The sequence below is a fragment of the Typha angustifolia genome, chromosome 10, assembly GCF_048772165.1.
Source record: "Typha angustifolia cultivar Huaian chromosome 10, ASM4877216v1, whole genome shotgun sequence".
Lineage (NCBI taxonomy): Eukaryota > Viridiplantae > Streptophyta > Magnoliopsida > Poales > Typhaceae > Typha > Typha angustifolia.
Genome location: NC_133248.1, coordinates 12,253,789 through 12,267,311, shown reverse-complemented (window position 1 = coordinate 12,267,311; position 13,523 = coordinate 12,253,789). Strand labels below are relative to the sequence as shown.

The 13,523-nt window shown below is 37.8% G+C and overlaps 1 protein-coding gene across 1 annotated transcript; it reads left to right on the top strand.

The window, feature by feature from the left end:
* The first annotated feature begins 4,386 nt into the window (after positions 1-4,386).
* On the top strand, positions 4,387-13,369 carry LOC140767962 (uncharacterized). The gene is made up of 12 exons (XM_073108026.1): positions 4,387-4,778; positions 5,878-6,052; positions 6,684-6,767; positions 6,932-7,173; positions 7,287-7,530; positions 7,670-7,749; positions 9,616-9,700; positions 10,912-11,043; positions 11,137-11,250; positions 11,750-11,797; positions 12,136-12,220; positions 12,925-13,369. The coding sequence occupies exons 1-12, from the start codon at positions 4,582-4,584 to the stop codon at positions 13,011-13,013; spliced, it is 1,575 nt and encodes a 524-aa protein (XP_072964127.1). The 5' UTR covers positions 4,387-4,581; the 3' UTR covers positions 13,014-13,369.
* Positions 13,370-13,523: the final 154 nt, after the last annotated feature.

The window sequence follows — 13,523 nt, the reverse complement described above, 5'->3', positions numbered from 1 at the left end:
CTCGCTCGCTCTTCTTGCCATAGTGTTAAATAGTTCTGTGTTGCTTAATTCTTAATTTGTTTAGATGTAATATGAAGTCGAAGAGTTCTTGTTTCAATAGCCAATTCCCAGAGTAATCAAACTTTCAAAATCTTCCATTACTAGCTACTTTATCAAACAGAGTAATAGAGTTACAATGTTGAATGTAAAGCAAACGTATGAAGAACTCTATCTAACTTAATTGGACTTAAAAAACGTCGTCCCAGCGAGACCACCGTGCAACAAATTGTGGGCGATGCTATCTCTGGCATGCATCGCCGCCACCGATCTGATTCCGTTCTCGGCAGCCACCTCGTCGTCGATGAGCTGAAACTGGAGGTCGGGATCGGTCTCCTGCTCCCGCATCTCGCAAATGTTGTGCAGGACGCAGCACGCGCCGAGCACCACCGGCAAGTCCTGGAGCTTCATCTCCGTCCGCTTCTGCAGGCAACCCCACCTCCCTTTCAACCTCGCGAACGCCTCCTTACCCACCCGCTGCACCTCCCCGATCTTCTCGTTGAAAGCGTGCTGCGTCCACGTCAGATTCTGGTGGGTGTAGGGGACCAGCACCCAATCCAGCAGCGGATGGCCGACGCCGCCGACGACCCACTGGTTCTGGATGAGCCCGGCGTTGCCTCGCTGGTACAATGCCGACTTCTCTAGCACCTCGACGTCGGACATCGAGCCGGGCCACCCGATGCAGACGTCGGTGAAGACGCCATCGGGGTCGACGACGCCTTGCACGGTGATGGAGTAGGAGGTTTTCTGATTGCGCTCGGTGTGGCGGCGGTTGAAGTAGGCGGCGACGCTGACTTTTGGAGCGATGATGGGGATGTGGGTCGTGTACATGGATCCGATCACGTTCGGGATCCCGGATACGGACTCGAACCGGTGCGGGATGGCGGCGCCGGCAGGAGTGGAGCAGTCGGGCCATTGGAGGAATTTGGGCATGAGGACTGATTTGATGGCGGCGCAGACCTCGAGGACTAATTTATGGCAGGTAGAGATACCGAGGCCGAACCGCTTGGAGACGAGGCGGAGGGGCTCGCCGGTGGCGAGGCGCCACAGGCAGACCGCGACGCGCTGTCGCACAGGGATGGCGGCCCGGAGCATTGTATCCTCTTTCGCGATGGCGGCGCCGAGCTCCTCGCAGATGAAGTCGAATGTCGCGCGGCTCATCCGGAAGGCGCGGCGGAACTCGGCTTCGGGGAAGTCGGGGTGGTTGCACCGGTCCCACCAGTCGCGCGACCGGTCCTTTACCCACAGTCGCCGGTGGTGGCCACCGCCGCTGCGAGGTGGGGAAGAGAAATTCTGCACCGAAGCTGAAACAGAGTCATTATCGCCGCTGGTTTCCACCTTCTGCTTGCGAACTGGGGACTCTCGTTCTGTCGGTGCGCTCCTCTTCCTTTTACTCGGCGGCATCGTAGTTGCGGATTGTGAAGCAGGAGGAGAGATGTCGATGTCGACGGCGATATCCTCCAATAGAGAGTAGTAGTAGTTGGAGAAATCGTCTTCGAAGGAGAAGGGAAGCAGAGGAGTGGGAGAGGCGTTCATGTAGAGATCCAGCGCGATTCGTGAAGTAGTAGTTCTTGAGAGCGAGAGAGAGATAAATCGGCAGTGTGAGATGTGAGAGACGGATTGAGCTCGATTGGTATATATATGTTATGGGGGGAGGGGGTGGAGGAGAGCGCGTTGACGCGGTTTCCTGGGACGGGGGTTGTTTCGCGGGAAGGAGGAGAAATAGAGAGAGAGAGAGATGGGAGTTGACCGTTAAAGAACCGCGGCCAACGCGGGTGGGAGGAATAAGAAAATCTCGACTAATTAAAAGTGTCTGCCCCTTGGCTCTTTAGTTAACTACCCAAATAACTCACCCGATCATTACAAAATGATAGGCGGGGGACGTTTACGGGCTGTGATTGATAGATGCGTTTGGGAAACGGATTCCGTGTAACACGTGGGAGCGGAGCGGAAAGGAGGGAAGAAGGGTGGAATGAGGTTCATGGTAAATCGGTATAAAGATCTGTAAGATGAAGTGGATGACACGATGGACAAACGCCCCCACCTCGGATTGGAGTTTAAAGTGGGATTATAAGCGCGATTTATATAATAAGATGGTTAACTATCTACCCAAGTAATTTTTTTGTTAAGAATTAGGATAGTCAAGAACTCCTCTCCAACGTCAATTGAGGCAACTCTTCTTGAGAACTAAAATAAGTTTATAGGTCATTTTAGGTTGAAAAATATATATATATATATATATATATTTCCTCATTCTATCCGTTTAGAATCCTCCTGCTAATTTTATATGCAATGTTTTGCTTCCTCTAAGACAATATATATATATATATACATACGTGTATGGTTGACTTTCAAAACCACTCCTTTTATATCTCACCTTATTTATGATTTTCATTTGCCGTTGTATTTGTGCAGATATTGTTGAATTTGTGCACATATTGTCGCCAATCATCTATTTCTAGTGTCTTTATTTCTCTCGCATACCCATAGCTGCCTAGATAAGACTTAAAATTATATATATATTAAAAGTTATTTATGAGTTATGTATATGTCTCTTTAATGTTTATATTTTATTACTTAATATTTCTGTACTGTTTATGTGATATACATGAATAATACGAGCCATACAATCAAATATCTAATTATTATATTAGTTTATATTTATGTAATGTTTATAATATTATAATTGAATTAAGCCTTATTTTATTTTAAGCTTAATTATTTAATTTAGGCTTAAAATTAGCTTGAAGTACTTTTAAACTTGAAATTGCTTATTGATCTGCTTGTTTAAGCTCAAAGTTTGTTTCGAGCTCAAAATTATTAAAATGATTTCAATTCAAGTTTGATTAGAACTCGATTCAATTACATTGCTAGTGATATACTTCCTAGTCACATAAAGGATTAATATATCTTTTTTAACATTAATTTTTTTACTATATAATTATGATCAAAAATATTTTACTTACATCTTTGTGAAAGTCGACAAAACTCCTAGTTGACTATAAGAATATATTATAATCATTTCTTATTATATTTTTTTTTTGGATTTTTAAACACTTCTAACTTATGACGTAAGCTGAGATATTTTCTCACGAGAGTACTAATCGTAATCTATTTTAAGTTATCTCCGAATATGATTATCACTAAACATTAATCCACTATAGTGCAGTAGTAGGAACATACCCACTTATATCAGAAGGTTACGGATTCAAGCGCTTGTGAGCATAAATTTCTTCATAGAAGAAATTAAAATAAATTGCACCAATGTGTGTTTTGGTTTGTTATGTCTCGTAGAAGCTAACCTCCATGTCTAGTCTATAATTAGAACACACATCTATCACTTAAAAGAAAAAAGAAAAAGAAAAAACACACACAACTTGGGCCTATCTAGCTCAAATCAGGCCCAAGAGAGGTTTTTAGGCCTCTCACTCTCTTTATCTTCGGAACCCGTCCAGCTGAAACGTGAGGCCCAACAAGAACTTGGTCCCATAATACCGACTCAGACCCCGCCCATGCAAAAGAAAAGGCAATGAGAGAGAATTCACAAGTAAACTACGAATAAATTTTACCTTGGTGTATCACTATATTTCCATACATTTTTTAACTAAACTACAAACAAAATAATACTATTTCTATTAAAATAAATATGCATCCTGAGAATGGGTAACGCCATTATATATTTTAGGTATTTAACCTAAAAAGATAAATAGAAAGAATTGGTAAGGCCAGCTCATCACATCCAACAGTTTGCAGTATGGAAGCCCGACATATACCAAATCCTGATGGAGTTGTGGGGTCATCAGATCAGACGCTTTGCCAACCCATGCCATGTCGCACTGGCATTCCATCAGACGGCTGAGCTGTGCGTCTCTTTCTTTTGATGTGAAGATCCAACCCGCCATCATAAAACCATTGAGAGCATAGGATCCCATCCCACACCCTCATTACCAACAACGTATTAAAAACATAATCTCTCTTTAAACAGCTGGATTTTGCGAACACCGATGCCTCTGCTGGTCTACAAACCCCTCTTGTTTAGCCCAGCAAAGCAGTATCTACTGACACCTCGACTAATTAATCCAATTTTAACGTACTTTGTTTATTGGCCTCTGGATCAGCTGTCCCGGGATGGGATAGCGAACAGCCGAACACCTTCCAACTCTTCAGTCAGGTGTAAACAATACCCGGTCTTCGAGGGTTTAAACTGAAAATGATATCTCACAGACAGAAGTGAGATTGGCGTAATAAGATGAGAATGCAAGGGGTAAATTGAGAAGGCGCATAAAGATAATATATTAATGTATACAGCGGAGGGGAGGAGGCAAAAGAGGGTACAGCTCGTCGTCGCTGTAGCCTGACTTCGTCGTGTATAAATCTGCACAGTGGCGTAAATAATAATAAGCGGCAAGAAAATATATTCAGGGGAAGAGAGAGAGAAGAGGAGAGAGAGAGAGAGAGCACTTGAGAGAGAGAGAGAGAGAGAGAGAGAGAGAGAGAGAGAGAGAGAGATTAGGGGGGGAGGAGGAGGAGGAGGAGGAGGAAGAGATGGAGAGCGAGATGGAGGAAGCGGGAGAGGAGAGGAAGAAGGGGGTAGGGGAAGGTCTCGCCGTCGTAGCGGAGGAGGAGGAAGAGGAGAAGGAGGTGGGCTCGAGACTCACTATGGAGCGAGTCGCCGCGGCGAAGCAGTTCATTGAGAACCACTACAGAGCCCAAATGAAGAACATCCAGGAGCGGAAGGAGAGGTCAGTGCTTGTCGACCCCCTCGGTTTAGATCCTTTCTCTTTTCCCGGTCTTTACTTGCTTGATCGCGCTGTTTTTCGCTAGATCTTCTCGTTTATGTTCTAGGGGCCGTCTTTAATTGAACTGACCCTTTCTCGATTGGGAGATAAGCGAGGGGAAATCGCGTTCTTAATCGATCTTTTGCCATCTAACTGAAAAGATTGCATTTGGAGAACACCGCGATCTTTTGGCTCCGGAGATTAGAAATCATAATTTGGATCTGTAATCTGACTAGCTATTCATAATGTGATACCTTCATCTTGCTGCTGCTGATTCTTTGTGCGGATGTCAAGCCCTAGGGTTTGGTGGAAATTGGCGAATATATTTAGTATTTTTCATGCTTATGTTCTTTTCGTAATATTATTTTGTGCATCTGACTGCGGCAAGTGCAGATATACCAGAACAAGCATAGTTTTCTGAGCACTAGAGACCTACTTTATCCTAATGTACTTCTTGGCCTTCTATTTTTTTCTGTCCAATTTAATGCCGTAAATGGGGGACCATAACAGAAATGTTCCACGTTCATTCTCTTTACTGTGAATAAGGCATCTCATTAATCAGTATATGTTAATTTGTAAGAATGGTCATCGCTTGCCTTGTATGATACCTTATTAGCATTGATTTAGAGATGCTGATGATATCATCATCTCATTTTGTACTTAATCTTATAGTTCAAACAAGGATATGTATATGGTTCATGGTTGTTTCATTTCAATTGTATTCTCATCTTGAAAGCTTTTCTTTCTGTAGAGTCAATTTTTCTAATACATCTCTGCTTATATGAAACTGGACTACTCGACACTGATTATGAACTTTTGAAGTCTTGTGCAGCAATTTGTCTTTTTATTTAGATATATTTCCAAAGTTCCTATTCAAGGTATTCGCACGAATCTTATTATCTAGGCATCTCCTCTCTCACTTAATGCACATGTACCCAGAGGGATGCCCAAGCATGCACATGTTTATTTGTCTACTCACAGTCTACTAATTAATCATTTTCTCATCTTTGTTCCTCTTATGCTTTTGTCAACTTGTGATTGACAAAATCTATACTTTTTGCAGACGCTGGTTTTTGGAGAGACAATTGGCCTCCTCTCAAGTTCCCAATGAGGAAAAAATCAATAAAATAAAGGATTTAGAGAGGAAGGAGACAGAATATATGCGACTTAAAAGGCATAAAATCTGTGTGGATGACTTTGAGCTTCTCACCATTATTGGGAGAGGTGCTTTTGGGGAGGTCTGTTGTCATATGTAAATAGCGGTGGCTAATTTTACCTGCATTGTTTTGCATGACCTTTTCTTTTCCCCCTCGTCTAGACATGTAGAATGCCTATCATATATCAGCACTCAATTACCGTAGCTAGTTAGCTTTTATTTCCTTGTAGAATATGGCATTTTTATTAATGTTCAGTTATATCTCATATTGTGGTTATGACTTATAATGTACTATTACCATGAATCACTGCTGCCGTTTCTTCATGGATATCTTCTGTAATTTACTGTTAGATTTATCAAAATAAGTAGATGCTGATCTTGCATAATGGAGCTTCCATTGATGAAATCTTTAATTATCAATAGAAATTCTGAAAGCACTACCAGCTTGTCAGCTCTAGTTACATTAATTTTGAATCAAGGACAATTGGTTTGAGAATATTGATTATTTGATTTACTTTGTCCATTGCCTTTGTGATGTATTCAAGTTGTCGAGCCCAACTATATAATTAGCAACTCTTGATCAACTATTTGTTGCTTTATAGAGTTTCTTACATTATTGGAGATATGTGATTTGTTTGCTATTTATTGAGATGGCAATTATGGCTTAAGTAGTGTTTCTAGGGTTCCTGTTGATTACTGTTCTCATGCTACAGGTCAGGTTGTGCCGGGAGAAGTCCTCTGGCAATATTTATGCAATGAAGAAGCTGAAGAAGTCAGAGATGGTTAGCAGGGGACAGGTAAGATATGTCGGATACACATCATTTCTGTAGTGATTCTTTATTTTAGATTTTTCATTTCTTTGAATGCTAAAGCACATCATGATCGGTAGTTTTCCCTTCTAATTTTTAATGATTTATCTGTTATTGTTCTAGTTATGATTTGCATTACCATTGCCTTCTAGGTTGAACATGTTAGAGCTGAAAGGAACTTGCTTGCTGAAGTAGCTAGCCATTGCATTGTGAAATTGTACTATTCATTTCAAGATGCAGAATACCTTTACCTAATTATGGAATACCTTCCTGGAGGTGATATGATGACCCTTCTCATCAGAGAAGATACCTTAACTGAAAATGTGGCAAGATTTTACATTGCTCAGAGTGTGCTGGCAATAGAATCCATTCATAAACATAACTACATTCACAGGTTAGTAGTGTCCAATAGTAACTGAACCACAACTTTGTTGCTCTATAACCTAACGTATTCATGTGATAGTATATTATTCCACTCATTTGCAATTAGTTTATCTTCATATGCAGAGATATCAAGCCTGATAATCTGCTGCTGGACAAAAATGGTCACATGAAGCTCTCAGACTTTGGTTTGTGCAAACCAATTGATTGTTCGAAACTCTCAACTTTGAATGAAGATGAACCCATGAATGATGAAAATCTCATTGAGTCAATGGATGTTGACAGCTGTGTTTCGGGTAATTATAATGGTAGTAGGTGGAAGAGCCCCCATGAGCAACTACAGCACTGGCAAATGAACAGGAGAAAACTGGTATATTTATTTACTTTATCTTCACTTACTATGTTATGATGCACCATGCTTTGCATAATTTTCCTCTTTATTATGTTAGCTCCTCTTAATTTGTTTTGAGGATAAATCTAAGTAGAAGATTGTAACTTGTTCCTTTCAGGCATTTTCTACTGTGGGGACGCCGGACTATATTGCTCCGGAAGTATTATTAAAGAAAGGATATGGCATGGAATGTGATTGGTATGTGAGCTAGACTCTTAGTGAGAAAATTAGGTCAGTATCAATGTATAATAACACTTGCAATTTTTTCGGTGATTGTGATCTAAGGGCTACCTTATTAATCTGGTCTCTAAATATGGACTCTTGTGCTACTTGCATGAGTCTATAGTCTATACGTATCAAATTAGTGAATTACCGGCACATATATGTGTGGAGTTCCAAGTTAATTGCATGCCCTTTTTCCCTGAGAACTTATGTCTTGTCAGTATCAAAGTCTGCATATTGCACCTTGCTATCGTGGATTCACAAATATCCTTTAAATGAATATAATGGCAACTGTGTTTAAGGTTTAACGATATCCTTCGTATTTATAGTGAAGCACTTTATTTTCTCAAATTTTGAGATTCAATAAGGAGATAGAAGCAGGGAGGTTAGCTGAAACTGAAATAGAAAAGATGTTGATCTTATTAGTAGGAATTCTAATTAACTTGAGGAAAAATTAATAGCCCAAAATATAGGAGGCACTCTTTCATTATTGCGCTAGTAAGAACCTTCACAGACTAGCATATAGACAAGATGATATTCAAGGTAATTAAATTCAATAGAATTTATGTGGAACACAATTTAAATTTTGATGATTATTTTATCTTAGTTTTCTAGCTCTTATGTGACTTTGATATATATTTAAGGTGTCCGAAGATATGCTACTTTGATGTACTTGCTTATTGACCCTATGTCAAGGATCAACAAAGGAGAAATATGCTTATAGGAGAATAATGAAGATATATTAATTTTGGCAGTATTAAAATATAAAATATAATAACTATAATTTTTTAAAGGCTTAAGTTTTTAAAGTAGTTAGTGAGTTAATATAGTAGCTAAATAGTGTCCTGAGTTTAGTTTTTATCAATCAATTTGTTGTTTAAAATATAAAACCTCCACTAAAGTGAAATCCATTTCTTGATCCTATTAAAATATTTTTTAGTGGCGCTAGGATATAAAATATAAAAGGTTTAAATACATTTTACTATTTTTTATTTATGCCTAAAATTAATTTTTCTCCTTATACTTTAAAAAATCTCAAACTAACACTTTATACTTATGACTAAGATGAGATCGTTAGTGTTTTTGTTAAATTTAACTAAGCACCATAGTTATTTTGGTCATTTAGCGATATTATCTCAAAAATCTACAATCTTGCATGTTTTGTCTAACAAACACAATGGAGTGTTTTGGTTAATTTAGCACCATTTAGTTAAATTTAACAGAAAAACTAATATTTTTACTTTAATCATAAGTATAATGGCTGATTTGAGACTTTTTGAAGTATAAGAAGGTAAAATAATTTTAAGCATAAGTATATGATAGTAAAATGTATTTAACTCAATATGAAAACTATCGTTCTCTTTAAACCTAAGATTTTAAAGTAATTGGTGAGTTACGATGGTATTAAAACAGATGTCGTGTTGTCTTGAGTTCAAATACGGTCAGTCCATCTGCTTTTTAAAATATGAAATCTCCACATACTTAAGTAAAATTCACTTTTGTGCCCATCAAAATATTTCCATCCCAGAAATGAGGTAGAGTGTTAAGATATAAAATATAAAAATCATCATTCTATATAAGTTGAAGTTTTTAGAGTGGTAAATGAACAAAAAATAATGTATTAGATGCTAGGTTCATTAGCTAGCTTATTTGTAGTTCTTTTCCCCCCATATATTTATACCTTCTTCCCAGCTTTCTTTAATTATGTGAAATTGACAGAGTTTCGCTTATCTTCATTTAGAATATCTTTTCCTGTAATCCAAAAAATGTAAATCTTGGGAAGTATCTAATTTTACCTGAAAACATTTTCTTATTCAAGGTGTTCATGTCATATACTTGCAGGTGGTCTTTGGGTGCAATTATGTATGAGATGCTTGTTGGCTATCCACCATTTTACTCTGACGATCCAATAACTACATGCCGAAAGGTTAGGCTGCTTAGCTTTATATGGCCTTTTGAGTCAATGCTCAATGTTATTATGCCCTTCATATGCCATTTTGAGTCAGCGCTCAATGTCATTATGCCCTTCATATGCCCTTTTGAGAAATAACTAAGTTTTTTCTCGGCATTTCAGTCATTTAATTGCTAGTGTAGTTTTCTATTAAATCTGTATCAATGATGAGTTATAAAATAGATACTCAAGTGTGTCAAGATGAAACTTGTAAGTCATTCTGTATATATCAAGGCACATGACCCATAAGGACACAAGCTTTAAGCTCATCAACATTATACAGATCAGGTTTTACAAGTTGCTCATAACTTTTCAAGGGGCTAGTAAGGAATCAGGATCAATGCGAGGTTTTGTATTCCTTTCTTGCAATAATTATTTTGCCTTGACCAAATGCAAGGTTCTATAATGCACGAGGCTTTCCTCCATACAGAACCTTGGGAGGGTTTGTAGTGTTCTCCTCTCTGGTACTCACTTATCAATATTAAGTGTGGATTCTTTTTGAAACTCGCTCCACCCTAATAGGCAAACCACGATTTTTTTTGCTTTGTCATTTGGATGCTTAATTTAGGCAAAATAGGACTAAAAACGACTTGCTCTGTATACATATGCAACCTCCAGTAAATGAAGACTAGTTGTCCAGACCTATTCTTACGTACAATGCAAGATCTTAGGTTCTAGAAAATTTTTTAGTTCAGCAACCATCTTTCGTCAACCATTATGTCAGTGCAATTCAAAAGACATAAATAACATAATACTTAGGAATTTCTTTTTCTCATACTTATCAACTAGTAGCTACTAGTCATCCATCTCATGTGTAATGAGCCCTAGATTGTAAATTTGATTACGGTAGGCTGGAAACTTGGAAGTTACTTTTAATCATCTCACTCATACACAAGAATTCATAAATAGGTGATATGCACATCAGCGGTAAACAATTTATTTTACAACTAATGTTGTTAACTCCTGAGGACAATAACCTTTCTAAATAAATTATGACGTATAATAATCAAGTCAGCAATGTTATTATGCAATAGCACAATGTGTGTTTCCAAAACAAGTTTGAGATCACAAATAGAAGTGTTTGAGGTGAAAACAAGGTGACCTGTTTATGATTTTATATATTGTGTAATCAGCTGAGTTGATATATATTTTCTGCATTTTACTAAGCTGGTTTAATGACTATCTAGATTGTGCATTGGAGAACCCATTTGAAATTTCCTGAAGATGCTAGATTGTCTTTTGAGGCAAAAGATCTTATTTGTAGATTATTGTGCGATGTTGAGCATAGACTTGGGAGTGGAGGGGCGGCTCAAATAAAGGTAATTTGCGAGCATGAAGCAGCCCTTAGGTTCCCTTATATTTTTGTTTTTTTTTCTATTATTTTCTAATTAGTTGAATCTGTTGTTTCTCAGGCTCATCCGTGGTTCAAGGATACTACATGGGACAAGCTTTATGAAATGGAAGCAGCATTTAAGCCTGAAGTCAACGATGAACTGGATACACAGAATTTCTTAAAATTTGATGAAGTACGGATTATATGATATTTAAATATTCTTCACTATTTATTTGTTACGTGATAATTGATGGTTTTCCCCCCAATTTCTCTACTTAAATAGTTGGAATCTTCATAATCAAGGTTAAAATACTTTAACCGTTTCATAGATGTTCCTCGGGTATTCTGCTTTTCTTTATATCCATTCAATCAGCTTTGCTATATTCATGTTTTGCACGATCATTGTCAGTCTAATTTGACCAGTCATTTTATTTTAAACATCAGTTAATTACTAATGCCTTTTCAAAAATTATCTTTAAGATGGGTTATTTTCACTCCCAAAAAGGCAATATGGTAAAGCTAATCTACATTTTCTAGTCTTGTGTTTGTATCAACCAAGTAGATGAATGCATATTCTCCTTTCAGAATGCTTGTTGATCCACATTTTCTTGTATTCCTGTTATACTTTACATAGTTCTCTGTGACGTCATACAATTTATTATCTTCAATTTTTCTTTTTTCTCTGTGCTCAGTTGGATCCTCCTTCTCCAGCAAGAACTGGTTCAGGACACTCAAGAAAGGTAAACAATTTCCCTCGCACGGAAGATTCTCTCTGGCACTTAAAAATCTTATCCTATCGGCATCGTTATAGTCTGATTTGATGATTATTTCATATTTTTGCATATGTCCATTTCCTTGATATTTACTTTCTAGGGAGTTTATAAAGTTACATTCTCTTACGGCTAACAATGAGCACAAATTTGGGAGAGAGAATAGGTGCATTATTTTTTGTGGATCATATTCAGATTATAATACACATTATTTTAGAAAAGACCAGATTGTAATACACCTTTATGGCATTCTTTATACTTCACTATATCTAGACAATTGACTTATTGTTATGGAACATCATGTGCAGATGTTGCTAACTGCCAAAGATCTAAGCTTTGTTGGGTATACGTACAAGAACTTTGATGCCATCAAAGGTTTACGCCAATCTCTTGGTATGTATGGCCTTTTAACATGTTATTTATGAGAACAAGAATATTTCAACTTTGAGTCCTGATCTTTTGTTTGAGATCCAATGTAATAAAATGTGCAGACCCTTTTTTTATTCATTCCATTTCATTATTTACTGGAAAGAACCTCTTACTTGCTATATTGGGCATGAGAAATATAGCAGTTATCTTTTTTGTTTCCTAGTCCCTATTGCTTACTGAAAAAATAAACTCCCTTTGCTCAAGAACTTTGCTTTTGATAGAATAAAGTTATTCATAGTTGTGGTTGGCACAGGGCAATGATATGCCTGTCTTTTTAGTTAATTAATTTTTGCATTTACTTGTTTTGATTTATTTCTGTGTACTTATTGTGATGTGGTTTAGTTATGTTACTTGTGGTGCCATATGTACATTATATATTGGCTGGTTGTAATATTATTGCAACCATATTTGGTTAGGCTACTTTGATAACCTTAATCGGAGTATTGGTTTGTTATAACAGAGTAAGCTCATTTGCATTTAGTAACTTTGCCTGGAATCTCAATAATAACCTTATAGGTGTGCAGATAACACTACTTTTAGCATCTGGTTGATTTACTGTAGGTATTGTCATGAAATCCTTAGGATGATCCGCAAGTAGCTCTTTTGTTTACATCTGTAACAGTTCTGAATCTTCTCTCTCTTAAGTGTTCTCTTTTTTCTATTGGCAGGGGATACAATCATGGACTCTTCAAGGAGATTTAATGGAGGGCAAGCTGATGCACATATGGTTTCATCAGACGATGCGATGTCCCCATAAGCTACTTTCCTCTATGGCTTAAAGTTAATTAAAAGATATTATGCCCATGCCCTTTTATGATGTGGCTATGGGAAGGGCCTACTTGTTTTTAATCAGGTCTGCCCTATTTCTTGTTGTGTCTAGCAAGCATTTTGTGGAACCAAACCAGCTTCTAGTTGTATAATAGTTTGTTGAGGACTTATAGAACCCATGGATAAGGGCTCTATCATTCGAAATGCCTATGAGCCGAGGCGGCTGAGTTTGGTAGTATTTGTCCCGACTGCCCAGGTTGGCAGAGCAAAAATGTGCCTTCTCTTGTGGCAGTTTCTGGTGTGGTTACTCTATTGACAATAAGATGATTCCTTTTTAGCCCAGACAAGCTGCAATGTTAATAGCTGTTTAATGTGTATCTGAGCTTTCTTTGTTTTCTCGTGCAGAATGCAGTTATCTGATAGACTCATATATGGGAAATTTATTTTGGGTGCTAAAATCAAATTTATCACTTAATTATGTATTTTTAAAATGGTAGTC